At 44.1% G+C, this 21,754-nt stretch overlaps 1 protein-coding gene across 6 annotated transcripts in view; it reads right to left on the reverse strand.

Moving 5' to 3' along the window:
• The window catches only part of RREB1 (ras responsive element binding protein 1), a 141,129-nt gene that overhangs the window by 52,762 nt on the left and 66,613 nt on the right, over window positions 1-21,754 (reverse strand). For all 6 annotated transcript variants that reach the window (XM_081247631.1, XM_081247632.1, XM_081247629.1 and 3 more), the window contains 4 exons: window positions 18,547-18,673; window positions 17,729-17,941; window positions 13,060-13,149; window positions 12,189-12,352 (listed from right to left, as the gene is read on the reverse strand). In XM_081247631.1, the coding sequence (XP_081103757.1) occupies window positions 12,189-12,352; window positions 13,060-13,149; window positions 17,729-17,899 (425 nt within the window). In that variant the 5' untranslated portion in view covers window positions 17,900-17,941; window positions 18,547-18,673. The remainder of the gene's footprint in view (window positions 1-12,188; window positions 12,353-13,059; window positions 13,150-17,728; window positions 17,942-18,546; window positions 18,674-21,754) is intronic.

Consider the following 21,754-nt stretch of genomic DNA (forward strand, 5'->3'; position numbering starts at 1 on the left):
GTGGGATAAAGGCTGGCCGGGGTGACACACAGGACCACATGATGTGCTGTGGGGGAAGGAGCCCAGGAAGGAGGGTCCAAGATGTGCTTGGACCTTGGCTAAACTCTGTGCCATTGCAGACCTCAGTCTTCTCACCTGCAAAACCGGCACAGCCTCCCGAGGGCGCTGTGTTATATAAGCTCAGAGAGTGAGACTGGAGTACAGTCGCGGCATCCCAGTGAACCCATTATGCAACCGCATCTCCGGTTTAAGGAAACACAAACTCTCTCCCCACTGAAGGCCAACAAGCTTTCCATCAACCCAGAGCCCTGAAGGAAGCAGAGAAGAAAGGCCACCAGCACACACACATGCCCCAAGGGAGAGAGTGGGTATCCAGTGCGGTAAACACACGTGCTAAGATTTTTGTGCTACTTGTTCACCTTTTTTTTTGGGGGGGGGTGCGGGGTGCAGAATTTGCTGCTAACCACCTTCCTTAACAAATCAGAAAAACGTTGACAGTTTCGATGTTTGCTAGCACCAGCTTGTTCAGCCCAAACAGGTTGGACAGGTTGAATATTTAAACAAAGGCGGAAAAATGCAAGGTATAAAAAGCAGGACGTGCTGCGTGGCCTGCAGCCAGCACCCTGCAGGTTTAAGTTTGTGATCTAACCTGGAAGTCAGACTCGCCCTCTCCCGCGTTCCTCCTCACCTTGCTACTTTCACATTATAAAACTAAATGGGACCCACACTCATGATCTGCTCAGAGTTCTCGGGCCATCAGACGAGGGGCGTGTGCAGAGATGAAGAGGGCAGAGGGAAGCTCCCCGGGCTGCATCCCACCCCAGCAAACACACACCATGCCTCCCATGACCTGATTTCCAGCGTGCACAACTGCCAGGCTGCTCAAGTGTGGGCAAGCAAGGATGCTCCAGATTTTGATGCCATTTACCAGTTTTACCTGGTACAACTGAGCTTTCGAAATAGTTTGACAAGATAGGTCAAACATACCAAATCACGTGCACCCAACATTTCTTTTGCGTTTGCTTCATCTCCAAAAACAAACTAATAGACAAACACCACCTCTGCCAAAACAGAAGAAAAGCTAAGTTGTAAACCTCAGCATCCAGGTGGCCAAATGGTAAGAAACAATTTAATTAGGAAGCAGATCGTAAGTGTGCGGAACAGTGATACAAGGAAAAACGCTTGGCTGGTGTTTACCACCTCCCTGCACTCCGACGGTCCTATGAATAAACTCTCTCCAGCATAAGTGAACTTGAACTGGTCCTTCAGAGGAAAATGCAGAATCAAAAGTGAGACACAGCACAAGAACATTTTTCTTTTTCGTTTTTTTTTTTTTAAGGACATTTTTCAATTAGCCTTTCAAAAAAGATAAAATAAAATAAGCTGTGCTGGGGTGTCCCTGGTGGCACAGTGGTTAAGAATCTGCCTACCAATGCAGGCGACACGGGTTCGAGCCCTGGTCCGGGAAGATCCCACATGCTGTGGAGCAACTAAGCCCATGAGCCACAACTACTGAGCCTGTACTCTAGAGCCTGCGAGCCACAACTACTGAAGCCTGCATGCCTAGAGCCCATGCTCCGCAACAAGAGAAGCCACCGCAATGAGAAGCCCGAGCACCGCAACAAAGAGTAGTCCCTGCTCGCCGCAGCTAGAGAAAGCCTGCAAGCAGCAACAAAGACCCAACGCAGCCAAAAATAAATAATTAAAAAAAAAAAAAAAAAAAAAGCTCTGCTGAAGGGGTTAAAGGGGTATTAGAATAGAGAAAACACAAAGTAGAAGGAAAAATATTTTGGAGGATGTCAGGCTAGCAAACACAAAGCAGGCTGCACAAGAGAGTGTCAACTGAAATGGGTCAACTTCCAGCTTTGTTATTTTCTTACACTTTGTATCTCATGTGAAGAATAAAATTCTGTGACAAATCACTCTGACCTGTTCTTTTTCTCAGAGTGGTAGCTTTCTACTACATGCAGGTTTCTAAAATGTAAAGTAAGAATTCTGGAAAGGACCACAGACTCTCATCTAATAGTGTCAGTGCAAATCCACACAAAAAATGTAAAAACACAACAGAACAAGCAATCCAAAAAAACCCAGAAGTGTTCAAATAATAATGAGGCTGTGCACAATTCAGAAAAGCTGTATGGCACACAAAACCCCGCTCTCACACCGACACGAACTTAGGACGCAGCCTGAAATCCTCATGGTCGAAGGGCACAGAGCCTGTTTTCTTAGTTTTGTAAATACTCGGGCTTACCGGCACAGTGGGTTAAACTTTCCTCAGGGAGAAAAGAAAGGAAGGGAACTACAATTTGTCAAATATCTTATGTAAGCCAGAGGCTTGGGTGTATATCATATAGCATTTAATCCTCCTAACAACAACTTCTGTGAGCAAAACGTCACCCCCATTACCGATGAAGAAACGGAGGCCCTCTTCCCCATTCCGTGGAGCATCCTTTATCAGCCACAGCCAGAGAGGAAGGAAGAGCTCTCAGAGGACCCACAGAGAGGCCGCCTTTATTTAAACAACTATTAAGTTAAAATAAATGCATACAAATTTCAATTCCAGCCAATGAGATGTGAAGAAAGGCTAAAAACGTTTAAATACAGTCAAACAAATAAACTCCTTTGGTGAAAAATTAATAATGCTACTGGGGGAAGGCGGTAACTTAGACATTTTGCTGTGATAAATAGATTTACAAATGTTTACTCTCGAGGGGAAAATTCTCAGCCTTTTAATAACATAGACTCTCAAGAGAGTGAAAAGCATATTATGCGGAATGATCAGGGAATGGGGTATTATCCTTTAACGACTTTCTTTTTTCTGGTTAAAAAGAAAAACGTTTCATCCCTTGTGATAGAAAAGGCTTTCTAAACTGTACCCGAAGTATGTCCGACTATTGCAGTACAGAGTACTAAATATACCGAAACTGCCTTGATACCCAACTGCTATCGTGAAACTACCACACAGTCACCGAACACCCACCAGATGTGAGGGTCACATGCCCAGCACAGTTCATACTGTTGTGCTGACCGTGTACACGACATTAAAATCTCATTCACACAAACCCCTCAACAATCTTTAGAGGGCTGCAATGTTTATCATCTTCTAAGTGGACCTGAATGTGTAAAGACCTCTGAGCGTCCCAGAAAGGTTTTCTCTTCTGATTTGTCTTCCTCCCTAAGGAACAGATAATTAGTTATAGGTAAGGAAAGTGTTATTACATGATCATTTTCCCCTTCTTTTTTATAGAAATATTTCCAAGGAAACAAAATTTTCAGTCCTGGGTAGGGTGACCCACAGATTTTTATCCTAAAATAATTTCTTCACATGTGAGCTGACCCAATCCCTTCCTTCCCTCCAGGGAACATGTCAGGAAGCAGGCAACTGTGATGAAGACTCATTTCAAGATGGGACTAGCTGAGCCTCTGTGTGCGCACCTCCAATCCTGAGAAGTAGCAGGTACAAAACTAGTGACAGGGTGCCCTCAGAAACTCGATTATTACCACGACTGATTTTCACAAGGCCCTTCCTCCTGCTGGGCTTGGAGGGTAAAGAAGTGACCCTCCCGAAACACTGTCCTACGTCTGCTCCTTCTGTCCTTCAATGCCGGCCACCTGTTCCGATACCCAAGTTCAGCTGTACATGCCAAGGGCTGGCTGTGCCTAAGCATCTGAGAGTAGTGTGCTAAATTCAGAGCCTCCGCGGTCTCATTCGTCACGGAATAGGTCACATTTCTGTGCAGCGAATGTTTTTTTCCAGCATAATAGGAACACATAAGCCTCTGCTCCTGAAGGCTGTCCATTATCCAGCGGCATCCTCAGGGCCTGTGTCTCCTGGACTTAGCAATGGACAAAGGCCCATTGCGGGAGGAAAGCAAAACAAGCAGATGACACTCCAGGGATGTCCCCGCCTCACCTTCTAAACACACAGCTGAAATGATAATACATCCCTGCTCTCCGGAGGATGTGTTATCCTCCAAAGGATATATCTTTCCAAAGAATGGAGAAGTTAGGAAAGCTTGCTTTGGTCAGGGTCTCTCTCCTGTGTGTCCTCAACATGATTCCATGACTCTCTTTACAGAATAAAAGTCTAGAGTTTGTAACATGAGGAGCCAAGTGGAAATTAATTTCTTATTTTCCAAGGCAAAGTGGAAATTAATTTCCTATTTTCCAAGGCAAAAGAAAAATACCCATTTCAGAGGTCTGATTCTCTCCAAATAAGATCCATTGCAACCCTCTCAAGGATCATCACTTCTTCATAGCTCTGCCGTCCAGCACTTTTTGGAAAGTTTTGCATATTGCAAAGCTCAGTGCCCTTTTTCCTACACTGAGCTCTCCCAGAGGGCGTGCTCTGGCTCAGTTTCCCAAGTTTGTTTTGGAAGACAAGCACCTCTCAATCCAAATTTTCAACATGGGAGCAACTGATAAAGAGTTCTGGGAAGTTAAAAGCTGGAGCCACAGTGATGTTTCCGTGATACATGTTTTGCACTGTGATGGCAGCCTGTTATTCTGCGCAGGAACTAAGCTGTGGTTTGGGATAAAGGATTTTCAAACCTCAAAGACATGAGAGTCCACAGTCAGGGAAGTGTTAACTTGAAAAACTGTACCAGATACGGTAATAAATTGGGATGGTCTCTCCCCCAACCTTTTTCGAAATGAGCTGGAATTTGCATCACTCTAGTGTCCCTAGTTACCAAATATACGATCAGTCTTAAATATCATTTAAATGTATTTACTGGAATTAAATTATAATAAGTTATGGGCTGCATCAGAGCTACGGTGCAACTATCAACAAGACAGCACATAACAATTTAATCTGCCCTCTGATTCCGTGAAGTTTATTTTTCTTTTACTAATACGATCATTCTACTGGGTTCTGTGTTGGTCCTCTCATGAAACTAAGGTAAAGGAAACTCTATAAAAAGGCCAATTAGCCTAATAAACAAAGATAACAAACACACTTATAAAATGACTAGTGGCCAAAGGAGATACAGTGAGTTGCTTTACAAAGTGGGTGACTGCAAAGAGCACCTCATTATCAGCTAGGGATAACCTGAAACTGAAAAGGACATAGTCCTGGGGGGCCATGTTGTGAAACGTATAATGAGGCCCTCTGGGTGCTGAAGCAACAAAAATATGGGGTGGAACCAGGATCTGCCTCCTACATGCGGTGCTCAGCGATAAACCTGGGCAAGGTGAGGCTTATCCAAGGGAATGTGCACACGGAGGTGTGCAGCATACATGCATGTGCAGATGACCTTTGGAACAGGGTGAGCAGGAGGCCAAGGGAAGGGGCATTAGGGGTCCTCAGAGCAGCCTTGTGGAATCTGGCCTTGGAGAATCGGATTAGAAATCTGCATCACAGGGACTCATGTCACGGCAGGGGTCTTACTGAATCTGCACCCCCAAAGGGGGTGTACTGAAAACCAGAGCCCAGAGCCATGTCACACGAAACTGACACAGGAAAGGAGGCCCAGGGCAGGTTAGAAACAAGGCAGAACAGGCACTCGGGGGTGGGTGCACCGGCCCAGACTTAGCATGGGCTCCAGAGCCCCGACCTGTGAGCTCCTGGCTCTACTCTGCAGACCTTGAGAAGCAGCAGACGCCGAAGAAAAATGAGAAACAGAACTTTGGTCTTGAGCACCACACACACAGTCCACTGACTTCCTTCCAGGCGTTGGAAGTCAAGCAAGGATGCAGCTAATCACAACTTGGGTTTTCACTCTTCTCTTTTAATCCCTGCACACACATCCCAGGGCAGCTCCAGCCCCTGATTAATGTAACACAAGTATGTGCTCAGGAGAGATCACAGCTCACCGTTCGACTATCAGATTCTGGAACAGATCCACCAGGACAAATAAATCTAACTCTACTCTTTCTGGCACATTTTTGTCAGTGTTTTCACATTTTTATAATTTTTGTTTTCAAAAGTACAGATTCACCAACAAGTGAAGGTGGTAATGCCTATGACTGATTACCGAACACCAAATGTTCTTTTAACCCATTGTTTGCAATTGTCTACGGGGAAGACAAAAATAAACGCAGTGTGATAAACTCAAATGTTCTAAATAAATTTTGTGGTATTTAAATTACAGGGTTAGTATAGCAAAAGGCGAAAGAAAAGACAACCTTTCATTTATGTTCTGGCATCATATGCATAGTCAATCGCCATACCTCCCTTCAGTGGCACCACCACCATCACAACACTAGTGACCACTTATTTAAATTTATTTATAAGTAGTGATTAACTAACATTATCCTAAGTGCTTTGCATGTGTTAATTCATGAATCCCCACAATGCTCCCATTGGTACAGATATCCCTGCCTTCTACAGATGAAGTAACCAAGACACAGAGAGGTTAATTAACCTGCTAGGGTCACACAGCTAGGAGTGCGTACCTCTCAAAGATCATCACAAGGGTGCCTTCAGCTCTGAAAATACAAACTCAGGAACACCCCTCACCCAGGACATTTCTCTAGTACATGGTAAGCCTTCACAATGCTTTCACAAACACCGCATTTGAATACAAGTTCTAAGTGAGGTTTTACCATGCCATTTTGGTAAAGTATAGAAAAATCGAGAGATTTCTGAAACGTTCTGCAGAATTAGGACTAGAACTCAGCCCCCAACAATTAGTCCTCTCCTCCAAATCAAGATGACTCACAATAAAATCAGCACAAAATCCAAAATTAGCACAAACATCCCTAAGGCCTGCTTTAAAAAAATACTTATAAACAGTAATTTACAAACAACTCCAATATGCATTGTGTATAAATGAGAAATGCACCTTAGGGTAATATCAAGGGCTGGGCTATAAAAAATTCAATATAATTCACAAACAACACACCGTTAAAAAAATCCATAAAAAGCGATTCCACGCTCATGAAATAGAGTGTACTATGCTAGTAGGATGGCTCAAATAGTTTGACATTGAAAATAATACTCTACAACAACATGAAATTATTCCTAAAGAGGGTAGAGCTTGAAAGAGTGCTTTTTTTCTAACACGCAAAGTGACACGAAAGCTGTATCAATTATTCCTCATGGCCTCTAAGCCTGACAGCCTCTGTTCAAACCTCGGCACTGACTTTGATCTTAAGCAAGTTTCCTTATCTGCAAAATGGGATGATAACTGTACAAACCGTACATGTAGAGCACATAAAGATACATGAAAATCAATGAGGAAACAGAAGACTTAAACCGTGTATAAACCAGCTGGCACTGACAGTACATCGAGAAAACACTCCACCCAACAACAGCAGAATACATGCTCTTCTCAAACAGACGTGGGATGTTCTCCAGGACAGACCATATGCTGGGCCATAAAAGCAGCCTCAGTAAATTAAAAAAAATCGAAATCACAGAAAGTATGTTCTCCAACTACGATGGAATGAAATTAGACATTAATAAGAGAAATAAATTTGAGAAGCTGTAAATATGTGGAAATTGAACATACTCCTAAATAACCAAAGAAGAGATCACAGGGAAATTAGAAAATACGTTGAGATGAATGAAAAAGAAGACACAACATACAAATATGTATGGGATGTGATGAAAGCAGTGCTTAAAGGGAAATTTATAGCTGTAAGTGCCTCTACGAGAAAAAGTTCTCGAATAAATAGTCTAATCTTCTACCTCAAAACACCAGAAAGAGAAGAGCAAGCTAAAACCTAAAGCAAGCAGGAGGAAAAGAATCATGTTTAGAGTGGAAAATTAATGAAGCAGAGAACAGAAAAGCAACCGAGGAAAAATCAACAAAATCAAAAGTTCTTTGAAAAGACCAATAAAATCATCAAATGTTCAGCTGGATTGACTCAGGAAAAAAATTGAGAAGGCTCAAATTATTAAAATCAGGAATGAAAGGAGATATTACTATTGACCTTACAGAATAAAGAGGATTGTAAGGGGACACTATGAACAACTGTATGGCAACCAATTAGATAACTTAGACAAAATGGCTAAATTCCTAGAAAAGACATTAACTACTGAAACTGACTCAAGAAGAAACAGAAAATGTGAACAGACCTATCACAAGTAAAGAGACTGAATTAGTAATTTAAAAACGTCTCAGAAAGAAAAGCCCAGATGGCTTCACGGATGAATTCTACCACATATATTTTATTTTTTCTTATTTATTTATTTATTTATTTATTTTGTGGTACACAGGCCTCTCACTGCTGTGGCCTCTTCCGCTGCGGAGCACAGGCTCCAGACGCGCAGGCCATGGCTCATGGACCCAGCCACTCCGCGGCACGTGGGATCCTCCCGGACCAGGGCAGGAACCCGCGTCCCCTGCATCGGCAGGCGGACCCCCAACCACTGCACCACCAGGGAAGCCCTCTACCACATATTTAATTAAAAAGAATTAATACCAACTCTTCACAAACTCTTCCAAAAAACAGAGGAGGAGAGAATATTTCCAAATTCACTCTCTTAGGCTAATATTACCCTGATATAAAAACCAGCAAAGGACATCACAAGAAAACTACAGACCAATATTTCTTTGCCTATAAATAGAGGCAAAAATCTTTAACAACACACTAGCAAACCCCATCTATCAACATATGACAAAATGACTATACACTGTGCCCAAGTGGGATTTATCTCAGGAATAAGGTTAATTTAACATCCAAAACAGAATAAAAGACAAAAACAACTTGACCATCTTGATAGATGTAGAAGAAGCCTTTGACAAAATCTAACACCTTTTCATGATAAAAACACCAAGCAAACTAGGAACAGAAAGGAAGTTCTTCAAACTGATAAAGGGCATTTATGAAAAACCTACAACTAATAGCATATTTAATGGGAAAAGACTGAATCTTTCCTCCATAAGATCAGAAATAAGACAAGGATGTCCATTCTTTTCACTTCTATGGAACATCACACTGGAGGGTCTAGCCCGGGCTAGCAGGCAAGAAAAATAAATAAAAGGTTTCAAAGGAAAAAGGAAAACTCTCTCTACTTGCAGATGACATGATCTCAGATATAGAAAATCCTAAGGAATCCACCAAATAACTATTAGAATGAATAAACAAGATCAGAAGGGTTGCAGGAAACAAAACCAATATAAAATTTGAATTGTTATTTTTATACATTAGCAACTGACAGTCAAAAAACAAAATTAGAAAACAATTCCATTTACAATACCACTAAAAAGAATAAAACACTTTGGAAAAAATTTAAAATAAATATAAAATATATTTATTTATAAATAAATATAAAACTTGCACTCTTAAAAATGATAAAACATAGGGGAAAGAAGTCTATTAAGACTTAAATAAATGGACAATATCCCATGCTCAAAGATTTAATATTGTTAGATGGCGATGCCCCCAAACTGACCTACACATTTTGCAATCCCTATAATCTTCCCAGCTGCTTTTTTCTGCAGAAATTGATAAGCTGACACTAAAATTCACACAGAAATGCAAGCAACCCAGAATAGTCAAAACAATCTAGGAAAAGATCTAAGTTTGAAGAGTCACACCTCCCAATTTCAAAACTTACCAAAAGCTACAGTAATCAATACAGTGTTAGGCCTCAGGATAGACATACCTATCAATGGAACAGAATTGAGAGTACAGAAATAAATCCTTACATTTATGGTTAACTGAAATTTGATAAAGCTGGTAAGATAGTTCAATGAGGAAAGAAAAGTTTTTAAATAGTTCAAAAGACTGAACTTGGATTCCTTCCTTATACTATACACAAATATCAACTTAAAATGAATTGTAGACTTAAATGTGAAAACTAAAATTATGAACGCATGGGGATTTCACTTCACACCTACTAGGGTGGCTGTGATGAAAAAGACAAGTGTTGGCAAGGATGTGTAAAGCTGCAACCGTCACACACTGCTGGTGGGAGGGTAAAATGATGGAGCTGCTCTGGAAAACAGCTTTGCTGTTCCTCAAAATGTTAAAACATGGAGTTACTACACGACTCAGCAATTCCCCTCCTAAGTATCTACCCAAGAGAAGTGGAAACACATGTCCACACAAAACTTGTACAACAATGTTCACAACAGCATTATACAGAATAGCCAAAAAGTGAAAACGACTCAAATGTCTACCAATTGATGAAGAGGTGAATAAAATGCGGTATGTCCATACAATGGACTGTTACATGACAATAAAAAATAATAAAATACTGATAGATGCTACAACATAGATGAACCTTGAAAACATTAATGCTAAGTGAAAGGAGCTGGTCACAAAAGACCGCATGCTATATGAAAAGTCCAGAACAGGTGAATCAACAGAGGATAAGTAGATGAGTGTTCTCCTAGGCCTGGAGGGTGGGTAGTAATGAGGAGTGACTGATAATGGGTATGGGGTTTCTTTTTGGGGTAATGAAAATGATCTACAATTGGGTAGGAGAAAGCGGGGAAACCCCCCAGAAGGGAACAGGCTATACCTGTAGGACCGGATTTTGAGGGGTCAAATACACAAGCGACAGAGGGCTTTTTTTTTTTTTTTTTTTTTTTTTCTGCAGGTGGGATAAAAGGAGAAGGCAAAACAAAACGAATGGCAAACAGAAGGCAAAATGATACTAACAGGCTGATGTGGAGGTAAAAAAGTAAAAAGCTAAAATGTAAAATATGTTAAAAAACGATGACAGTGTTCACTTCCTCCTTTGTACCCAAAAACACTCCTACGAGGAGATGAGGGGCAAAGGGGATTGGAACTTACATGGAAAAAAAAAAAACACTTCATCAAAATTCTTTAAAATAGTGATACCTTTCATAATGTCATACTCTACCCTACTTCTAGGAGTTCAGACTGAGAAATCCATAGGATTCAAATTATTGCAGCATTACTCAGAAATGCAGATAAAAATAATAAATAGCACTGGTTGAGTGCCTGCCATGGGCTAAACTCATTATCGCCAAATCCTCATTAAAAATCTCATTCTGGGCTTCCCTGGTGGCGCAGTGGTTGAGAGTCCGCCTGCTGATGCTGGGGACGCGGGTTCGTGCCCCGGTCTGGGAAGATCCCACATGCCACGGAGCGGCTGGGCCCGTGAGCCATGGCCGCTGAGCCTGCGCGTCTGGAGCCTGTGTTCCACAACGGGAGAGGCCACAACAGTGAGAGGCCCACGTACCGCAAAAAAAAAAAAAGAGAAAATCTCATTTTAAAGAGAAGGAAAGTGAGGTACCAAGGTTATGCAACTTGCTCAAGGATGGAAAATTTACAAGTAGCAGAGCTGAGATTTGAAATCAGGAGCCTAATTCCAAAAATCCAGAAATGTACCACTATACCAGTATGTCCCAAGTACACCATCAGTGGATCATAAAATGATTTCAGTTGGAATAAACTGGACCATCTCGTTTGAGTATTTATATATGATAAAATATCAATTTCACAACTATATAAAGTCTTCTTTTGAATAAATATGTAAAAAACAATGTTAGTCAACTCTTTAAAAGAAATCAACATAACGCTTAAAAGGGAATATGGAAAAATAACAACAGCCTGATTTTTTGAGAAGGTGAAATTCTGAGTCCCTTTAAAACGTTTTCCTGGATTTCCAATGTTCCTAAATGTGTGTGTAAAAAAAGAAAGCATTAAAAAAAGTCTGTTCTAACCCTTAAAATTAAGTAATCCCTCTGTAAAGTGCATTTTCCATTGGTTCCTCCCACATTTTAATATACCCACAACTGAGCTCCCTCCCAGTTCTGAGGGAGCATCTTTCTCCCTCAGGAAGTAGATTCCTGACATTTATCAGATTTTCTTTCTCATTTTATCCTATCTTATCCTGAAGCTCTAGGACCAGCCCACTTAACTATTTATTCAACTGCTCCAGAAATTTTTCGCCCTGCAGGGTATCTGGTAGGCATATGCAAATAGTTTTAAAAAGGCAAGGGTTACTCTGCTAATCCTGTAGGGTTCCTCTGTGTCTGGTAAGCTGCCCACCTCTGGCACCTAAGCAAAGAAACTCCAATTGGCAAAGGGTCACCCTGAAGATTCCCCCATCGGCCAAGGACCTAGCCCAGGTACTTCTGTTTCCTTGAGCAGACACCTCTGACACGCTGGAGACTGTACACGGCAGGCAAACAAAACCACCTCTGGCTTTTCCATACAGTGAACAGAACTCTTTGTGCCTTTAGGTAAGATGGATGGAAGGCCACTTTGCTTTCTGTCAACCTCCAGGCTCTAGCCAGCAGGCAGAGGCTGCCCTCACTCACCTGTGCATGTTCCCGTTGGTGGTAAAAGACTGTCCACACACGGCGCACTTGTAAGGCCTCTCCCCAGAGTGCACCAGCATGTGGCGGTCCAGGGAGCTGGCTGAGCTCAGCGACTTCCCACAAATGCTGCATGAATGGTCGGCCCCTCCAGTGTCTGTGTTGTGCTGCAGAAAGCAATGATCGCAGTGGTCACTTAGGAAGACGGGTCAAAACAAGGTGATTATGAAATGCACATTCAGAGCTTTATTTAAAAAAAACTAACACTTCTCAGCAATTTTTTTTCTTTTTCATTTAAAATATCGTCCCGAACATCAAAATCTATTGAGACCATAGGCAAATAAATATTGTGTTCTATCAAACCCAAGTTACTAAATGATGCTACTATGCAGTACCATGTTATGATTTGAATATTGTCAGCCCTTCACTGTACTAGATTCAATACTTGTCAGGAACCAGCCACAGCAGGCAAGGGAGAAGGATAAATCTTACTGTCAAGGAGAAAAGCCAAAAGAGATCCCAAATCAAGGAAATTCCCTGCTACACGATGTAAGTTTATAGCAATATATAGAATTAGGGTCTACATCTATAATCTCACTGCACTGTGAGGAGATTTGGTTCACAATGACAAGTCACAGATGATGAAAAGTCTTCTGTTGTATGTGGTTAGTTAATTAGATGTTTGCTAAATTCCAAAAAGATATTCTGTATTGACCTGGGACTCTGTCACAATAACACGGACACACAAAAATTATTTCATAACTGCCCCTCAAAATTAAGAATACTAAATCTAAATTAAACAGCCACAATTCATCCGTTAAGATAAAATCCCATCCCCTCTCTTAACAAAGAAAATACAAAAGCAGCAGCAAACCTGGCGAATGTGCATAGTTAACTGGTGCTGTGTAGTGCAAATCTTCTCACACAGGGGACAGTTATAGGAAGACTTCTCCTCTTTTGTTTCCTGAAAAGAGAATAAAAGGGAGAATCCATCTCAGCTCACAGTGAACTAATGCCTCTCATCTGTGTTATAAACATCTGTGTCTGACGAGCTGTAGCAACAGAGCAGCTGAGAGCATAGGCCCTGGAGCCTGGCTGGGTATGAGCTTGGGAGAGTGGCTGTCCCGTCTGCCCTCAGTTTCCTCATCTGTAAAATGGGGAAAATAATAGCATCTATTGCATCACACGGTGATAAGGATTAAATCAATCAGCACACAGAAGACACCAGAACAGTGCCCCGTACAGGCTAAGTGCTCAATGAATACTAGTGTTCTTGTTAGACACCATTTAGTTAATCATCAGCGATGGCGAAAAATTAAGCATCAGGCCACAGCTGAGCTAGAAAAGGGATGTATTTCTCCTCAATTCTGACCCAGGCTCCAGTCACTAGTTTCTACCTGGTCTTGAGTCCACCAAGACACACAAGAGGGAACGGAGTTCTCACATCAAAAACCCACCCTCCCGAGGGTGGAAGGCCCCAGTACCCACCAGTGTGCCCATCGGACATCAACGGGATCCTTTTACTCGCTGCGAGCGCCTGCTTACCACTGCTTATAAATAATAAAAAAGAGTGAGGGAGGGTGCAGTCGCTGGGAGGTGACAGGAGGGAGGGCTGGACCCTTGGGCATCTTTCAATAGACCTCTTTTTTTTTTTTTTTTTTTTTTTTTTTTGCGGTATGCGGGCCTCTCACTGTTGTGGCCTCTCCCGTTGCGGAGCACAGGCTCCGGATGCGCAGGCCCAGCGGCCATGGCTCACGGGCCCAGCCGCTCCGCGGCATATGGGATCCTCCCAGACCGGGGCACGAACCCGTATCCCCTGCATCGGCAGGCGGACTCTCAACCACTGCGCCACCAGGGAGGCCCCAGACCTCTTTTTTTTTTTTTTTCTTTTTTTCTTTTTGCGGTATGCGGGCCTCTCACTGTTGTGGCCTCTCCCGTTGCGGAGCACAGGCTCCGGACGCGCAGGCCCAGCGGCCATGGCTCACGGGCCCAGCCGCTCCGCGGCACATGGGATCCCCCCAGACTGGGGCACGAACCCGTATCCCCTGCATCGGCAGGCGGACTCTCAACCACTGCGCCACCAGGGAGGCCCTAGACCTCTTTTTATATGTACTCATTTGAATGCATTTCTGTTCCCTGAAATAATACCGATTATTGAACACTTACTATGTGCTAAACTCTGCACATACAGAATAGTGTTTTTTCACACAACCGTGAGAAACAGCCACTATTATGGATCCCATTTTCGGGATGAGGAAACGGGTACAGAGAGGCAAGTAACCTGCCCCCAAATCAAAGAACTATTTAATCCTGGCAGCAGAGCCAGGATTAAAACTCAGGCCAGCTGCTCCACAGCCCGTGCTCTAAACCGCTAGGCTGTGTAAGTCTGACCCAGAAAGGATTAACCCCAAGGCACAGAAAGGAAACACCCTTGTGGTTGGCTCATGAGAGATGACGAAAATAAAAGTCACCCTGAAGACCATAAAAACAAATGGCACCAGACGGGGTGGAGTGAACGCGTGATGGGGTCTAGTACGCGGCTCCTACAGTGGGTTCCCTTCCCTCTTCGGAGACTAACAAGCCTCATTTTAAGCACTATACACCTGCTCCCAGTCTGGGGCCTTGGGTCTGAGAAATAGGTATGCTACACATTTTTTCACTCTCAAATTAAAAAAAATCACAGACATGAATTCTAAGAAAGGTGGTTAACCCAGAGACAATTTAAAAAACAAAACACAAAAACCCCCGCACCTTCGCCCAGTCATCATCCACTTCCACTCCTCCCCGAGGCAACGTGTGTGTCTGCGGGGAGGAGGGTGTCAGGCCTTCTCAGCCCCACTCTACGACAGTCAGAAAGGAGCTGGCCAAGAACCACCAGGCAGAAAAACCAAAACCAAAAGTCGTAACAACAAAGTAAGAGCTCTCGTATAAAAATGAGGGATGCCTCACAGCTGGGCCCAAACTCGGTCTTTCGGGTATTTTTTTTTTTTTTTTTTTTTTTTTTTTTTGCGGTATGCGGGCCTCTCACTGTTGTGGCCTCTCCCGTTGCGGAGCACAGGCTCCGGACGCACAGGCTTAGCGGCCATGGCTCACGGGCCCAGCCGCTCCGCGGCATATGGGATCCTCCCAGACCGGGGCACGAACCCGTATCCCCTGCATCGGCAGGCGGACTCTCAACCACTGCACCACCAGGGAGGCCCTCTTTCGGGTATTTTTGTTAAATTATTAGGTTAGTGATAATATATATTAAAAAGTTTTTTTTTGTGTTTTTTTTTTAAAAAGAGGTTCATCGGTAGGGTGGAAATATATGTTAAAAAGTCAGGCCTCCAAGTAGCCAGCCTCTTGAGGATTTTAAAATTCTTTTTAAAAAAAATCATCTTGCGTTCCCCTGAGGCAGATTTCAGACACGCTGAGTGGCCCCTGGGGCTAATGGGATTGATCCTGGGTTTACGGTTAACTGGAGCCTCACCATTCTCAGAGGCGGGCAGCGGCACGCTGCAGACCATAGCACGGGTCCAGGACATCCACAGGTCCAGGACATCCACGATGGTCTGGGAGAAGGAAGTCTCCAGACTCAGATTTAATTTTTAAAAACAAATCAAACAGAGAAGGGAGCATCGTGATGCTGGAAGAGGACCTGCTGGAGAGTGCTGAATCCAGTGGCTGTGGCCGTGCTGGTGGAAGGAGCACGCTTCCTGAGCTGACAGACAAAATTAGCAGCTAATGTGATAACTAACCATTCCATAATGAAACTATCTGGCACCCTTGTTGGCTTCCGGCTGTGGCTAATCTGCCCTGGAACTCTGCTAGCTGCTGGGCTTCTCCCCAGGGCTCCCTTCTCAGCCCTCCTGTCCGTCCCAGGTAAGGCCGACGCAGTCTGCACTCTCTCTCCCGCACTGCGCTTGGTTTTTTTTAATGCACTGTCTTTCCCATCCTACCTCTAGCCCAGACCTCCTTTCAAGAACTCAGCCAGTGCCCTAAGGAACCCCAGAGGACACAGGAAGTGGGTGGGAAATGGCCCAGGCACCCCTGTGGAGTCAGCTCCACTTACCATGCAGGGATGGAGGTGCCGTGGGGCCCCTCTACGGCTCTACCTACTGTCTCTGAATCACTGGGAAGGGACCAGAGCCTGGACTTGGGCCAGGTCTGCCTGTGTTGGGGTGATGCTGGGCTCTACAGAAGAGCTCGGCACCTGGCGCAGTACCTGGTTGGAGGGAGGAGGGGGGTGTATATTGTGAAATAGGGGGATGAATGGAGGGATGGACAGATAGATGGATGGATGGACAGTCACATGAGAGTGGAAATAAACCTTTTCTTCCCAGAGCTAGCACTCCTTCTCGGCTCAGGCCACAGTCAAACAGGCTGAGAATTTTCTCAGGTACCCATAGGAAGAGAGGCACGCAGAGACAAGGGAAAAAAGAGAGAAAAAGTATCAATGCCCCAAGCCTAAAGCATCATTTAACTCTGCCAAGTCTTCAGCCTTGAGAAAGAGGTGGAGAAACGAACACTCCTGTGCTGCTGGAGGGATTTTAGGCAGGGACAGCTTCTCCTGGAGGGCACATCGTATCAAAAGCCGTAATTCATGTTGTACGTCTACAAATTTATAGAAAACCATCACACTATGCTCAGACAATTCTGTGTAGGGACAGTCACTGCGGGATTGTTAATAAAAAAAGAAAATTAACCCCTAAGAGCCCAACAGGCTTACCTTCCTGTCCACCCCCAGTCCCTGGACAAACTCAGAAGACTGCCTTCTCCCGAGGGTTTGGTGGGACCCCCATTAGATCAGTGAAGCCAAACGTGGAACGTTCACATCACGTGACGCAGAGTGGAAAGGGGAACGGCTCACCTCACTCCTTGAGCTTCATGCACCGTCGAGCGTGCTGCTGCAGGACAGCAACACCTTCCCAAGTGCCCGGTTTGTACATTAATTAAAAGACTCATCTGATTTCCCAAGGGAGGAGACACCGCCTTTCATAACATCCCTGCCCTCCCATGTACTCCTCTCCACCCCTCCTGATCTCTGAAAATTCAAGAGGAATAGATGGCGTCTTGAGTGGAATTCTCAGGAGCCCCACTGTGTGCTCTGTCAAGGATGGAAGCTGAAGAGCAGCTCCAGCACAGCCAGGACTCATCACTACCTAATCTGGAGACACTTAAAAAAAAAAAATCAAGGAGGTGGCATCAGAAACCCAATTAACCAGCCGCATGAACGAGGAAACAAATCATGCCACAGGAGAGGAATAAGTCGAGTTCTCTGCCTCGCCTGTCCCGCGGAGAAAGCTCGCGTTCAAATCAAATCACACGGCAGAGAATAAGGGCGTTTTCACCAATACCGACACCACAGCATGGGAAATTTTCTCTACGAAGGGAAACTGACATAAGCTATGAGAAGTTAGCTCTTGAAAAAGGATTATGGCCTCTGGGTATGTCCACTCAGTTCTGACCACATCCGAGTTTCTGGCTTAGGAAGCTGGGGCTCACGGGGACATCCTTCTCCCAACACTCTCATGGACGCCACAGCCGGGCACACTAACGCTTACCTGGTTCCTTCGGCCAATCCGATTTGGTCCCGGAGGCTTCGTGGGGGACCTGATGCTCTGGGGACTCCCACCATTCTCGGCAACCTTCCCTACGCTCATTACCGCTGACATCATGGTGTTGATGGAAGACAAATCTGAACCTTCCAAGCCAGCGGGTGAACTTGACGTCATTGGGACAAGGGTTTAAGCTTCTAGGAAGCCTCGGCCACAGAACTGAAAATCAGAAATTGCTGATATGATCAATGGGAAGTTTAGGCTTCCGTCACAACCAGGTGGCGGGGCCACGGCTGCCACCGCTGCAGTGGGGTTAAAACTCCTTCTTCAATTCCAGCTGACACTCACGTGACTCCTATGACTTAAGCTTTCATCTAAACCGAGTGCCGTCATGCCCAACCGATAAGCCTGCTTCCTTTCTGAGCATGTGCCACCGACGAAGCTGCCCGAGGCAGGTCTTTCTGCCTTTGCTAAGCTTTCATTAGGCAGAGTGGGAAAGGCTACAACAGTTAGGAAGCCTGGGAGCTGCCATCCGGCCGGCACCCACCTAACAGCCTAACTCACCTACTGCTACGTGCATGTTCTAGACCTAACAACTAAGGATGAGAAACCCCGGCTTCCACTTAAACTCCAGGCTGCAATACCGTGACTTTAACGGGGAGCCCGAAGTGTTAAGACAGCTGAGAAGCCAACACTATCACCCAACACTATAACCGCATTTCAAATCAGCATAAAAAAGACTGTTTCTTAAAACATGCAAGTACATAATATAGCTGTACCCCAGGAAATGGACAGAAGAAAACCCAGCCCTCACTGCCAATCACCTCCATTCTCTGCCCCAACTGATATACTGTGAGACCTTCCCCTGCTGTAGCAATCGCCCACGTGGAGGAGGAAATGAGGCTGGGTCCACTTCTTTTTTTTTTTCTTCTCTGGTATCACTCGCTGACACTGGAAGGGAAGCAAAGGCAAAAAGGTTCAGTGAAGAAAAAACAGAAACCATTTGTTTACCCTAATCTCAGACCACTATATTCCCAAGACTACAGGGAACAGTGTGAGAGGAGGCGGCCAAGCCTTCTTTTTCTTCCAAAACCATGTTCTGTGGTTGTTTTTCACCCTTAACTGATGTTCCCTACACTGCTGTCACCCTCGCTCCCAACAGCCAAAACGATTCTGTGGTATGGTATTTTCTGAAGCTCATATTCATATCCCTACAGCAAACTTTCTACTCCTGTCTCCCACAAGGACTCTCAAGACTCCCACTTGACCATCTCCCGCCTCCCCCTAAAACTGACCAAAGATAAGGCAGTAAAGGAGTCAGAGTCTGAAGGCTAAAGCCTCTAAAGGCTCAGAGTCTAGAAGGGATTAGGTCAGACCTTAAAGCAACTTGGTAATACAAATAGGTTGACTAAAGGGAAAACTACAGCCCATGTACACATCACACTTTACTTCTCCAGGCCTTTTCTAGTTATGCTTCTTCCACAGAAGTACTATGGCTATAGCTATGGCCAGAAGGAAGCCTCCAGGTCAACTGTTTCCCTTATTTTATTGGGGGAGATATTCTCTAGCCACGTATCCTGTTATGCTCCAGTGTGCATTAAATTCTGCAAGTCCACAGCTGCCTCAGAGATCAAGCTAATTATCTCAGGAGCAAAGTGAATACTTAGGAACAACACCAGAAAGAATGTGATGTCTTGCGGTTCCTCCTCCAACTCTAGGAGAAGCGACCTAGGATGTGACAAACGGTAACACCCAGAGCAGCTGCAAACGTGTCCAGCAGCAGAGCAGGAAAGCCTGGGGACATACTTTATTAAGTGACGCTGCCATCAGCTGAGAAGTCCCGAGCTAAAACCTCACCCAAGAGCCAAAGAGAACCTCAGGAACAGTGCTTTCCTTGTCAAGAGACAAAATGTGCCTTCCTTTTAGTAGACATTTTGAAGATATGACTCTAATACTTTTCCAAATGGTAAGTAAGAGGACTAACGACCAAACTACAACTTAAAACCACTGATCCAGCCTCACCCCTCACATCTTTCCCATTAAAAGAGGAAATCTTGGGGCTTCCCTGGTGGCACAGTGGTTGAAAGTCCGCCTGCCGATGCAGGGGACACGGGTTCGTGCCCCGGTCCGGGAAGATCCCACATGCCGCGGAACGGCTGGGCCCGTGAGCCATGGCCGCTGAGCCTGTGCATCCGGAGCCTGTGCTCCGCAACGGGAGAGGCCACAACAGTGAGAGGCCTGCGTACCGCAAAAAAAAAGAGGAAACCTTGAGCCGGCAAGCCACCTGCCGCAGCTAAGAACTGGTGCAACCAAATAAATAATAAATTAAAAATAAATAAAAATACACATTAAATTGAAAAAAAGAGAGGAAACCTTGGTCCAAAATTAAAACAAATAAGAAAACAACAAACAACCCCCCCAAACCCCAAAGCTGTTGTCCTTCCATGAAGTTTCCTCCATATATGGAAGACCATTTAAACTTATTGAAAAATTGTGCTTTAAAACTTCCAATTTTGGGCTTCCCTGGTGGCGCAGTGGTTGAGAGTCCGCCTGTTGATGCAGGGGACACGCGTTCAAGCCCTGGTCTGGGAAGATCCCACATGCCGCGGAGCGGCTGGGCCCGTGAGCCGTGGCCGCTGAGCCTGCGCGTCCGGAGCCTGTGCTCCGCAACGGGAGAGGCCACAACAGTGAGAGGCCCGCGTACTGGGGGAAAAAAAAAAAAAAAAACTTCCAATTTTGACTGTCTTTGAAAGTTTATTTGGGAGATTCCTCTCTAGGAGAAAACATTCAACACGAGTACACACATACGGAAGTATACACACACCTCATTTTCTTTCTTAAAGGATTTCTGACAAAAGTATCATCAGTTCCCCAGAACTGTTGTCATCAATCAGTATATGATTAGTCCCTCGATTCAAGTAAGGGGACACCTTCTATACCAAAACCATCTCATTCTTTTAAATATATATCCCCCATAGTTTTAATGTACATCAAATTATAAAATAAATGACTAGAAATCTTTATTGTAATTACATTATGTCAGTAAAAATAAAGTTAACCTTTCCACTAATTTATAGTGGGAGTTTAGATGATCTTGCTCTTGTCCTATTACTATACTTAGAGAAGAAAAGTGTGGTAGAGTTTTTCAGACCAGGAATAGATTAGAGAAAACACCTTTTAGATAAATATAAAATTATAAGTTACAGAAAACATATTCTAATTCTTTCACTGAGTAGGGAAAGAAAATGGACAAAAGGGAAATAGTCAATATGAAAATTAACAAAAAATATATTCATCAAAAAGAGCCAAAGTGCCCGTAAGAATTTTTGTCACAATCATTATAACATCAAAGATACATCCTTGCAAACTACCTAAATGTCCTAAATATAGAAAACCCAGCAATAGTCGCAACAGTTAACCAACCTAAGGGCTGAAAGTTGCAGGGGCTTATATTCCAACTGGAAAAGGAGAAAAGTCATGCAAACTTGCTGTTTCCCATTTTGTCTGGACAGGAAGACATTTGCTAAATTTATTTCCCCTTTGGGATAAAGTGTGAAGTGTGACACTACCCACTGAGGACACCAAGATCACCTACATTCACTTCCTTTTCCTTGTTTAAATGTAAGTAAATAGTAATATTTTTTAAAAAATACAGACTTAAGAAAATGAAACTCCCAGTTACACTGTCTGACAAGAAGAACAGTCACTGGACTCGTCCCTGAAAAGCTGTTTCAGAAGCAACCCAAACCAGCCTCTCAGACCTGTTCTAAGATTTTCCTCCAGTTTGCACTTGTGTGTTATGCGTGAGCTCTCCTTTAGGGAGGATGGAGCAGGAAGAAGGGAAGGGACCGGGTGTAAAACAATGCAGCCCATTGTTCTCGGTCAGAAAACACAAATCCACCTTAACGTTAAGGTGCATTTATGCACTAATTTAACCAGAAGCCAGGAGCCAGAATTAGTCAATTCTACCTACCCAACGCCCGACCGTGGACCACACTAGAGCAGTAATCCAAACTGGCCAACCTAAACCTT

This window comes from Mesoplodon bidens (genome assembly GCF_964165515.1).
Source record: "Mesoplodon bidens genome assembly, chromosome: 10".
Taxonomy (NCBI): domain Eukaryota; kingdom Metazoa; phylum Chordata; class Mammalia; order Artiodactyla; family Ziphiidae; genus Mesoplodon; species Mesoplodon bidens.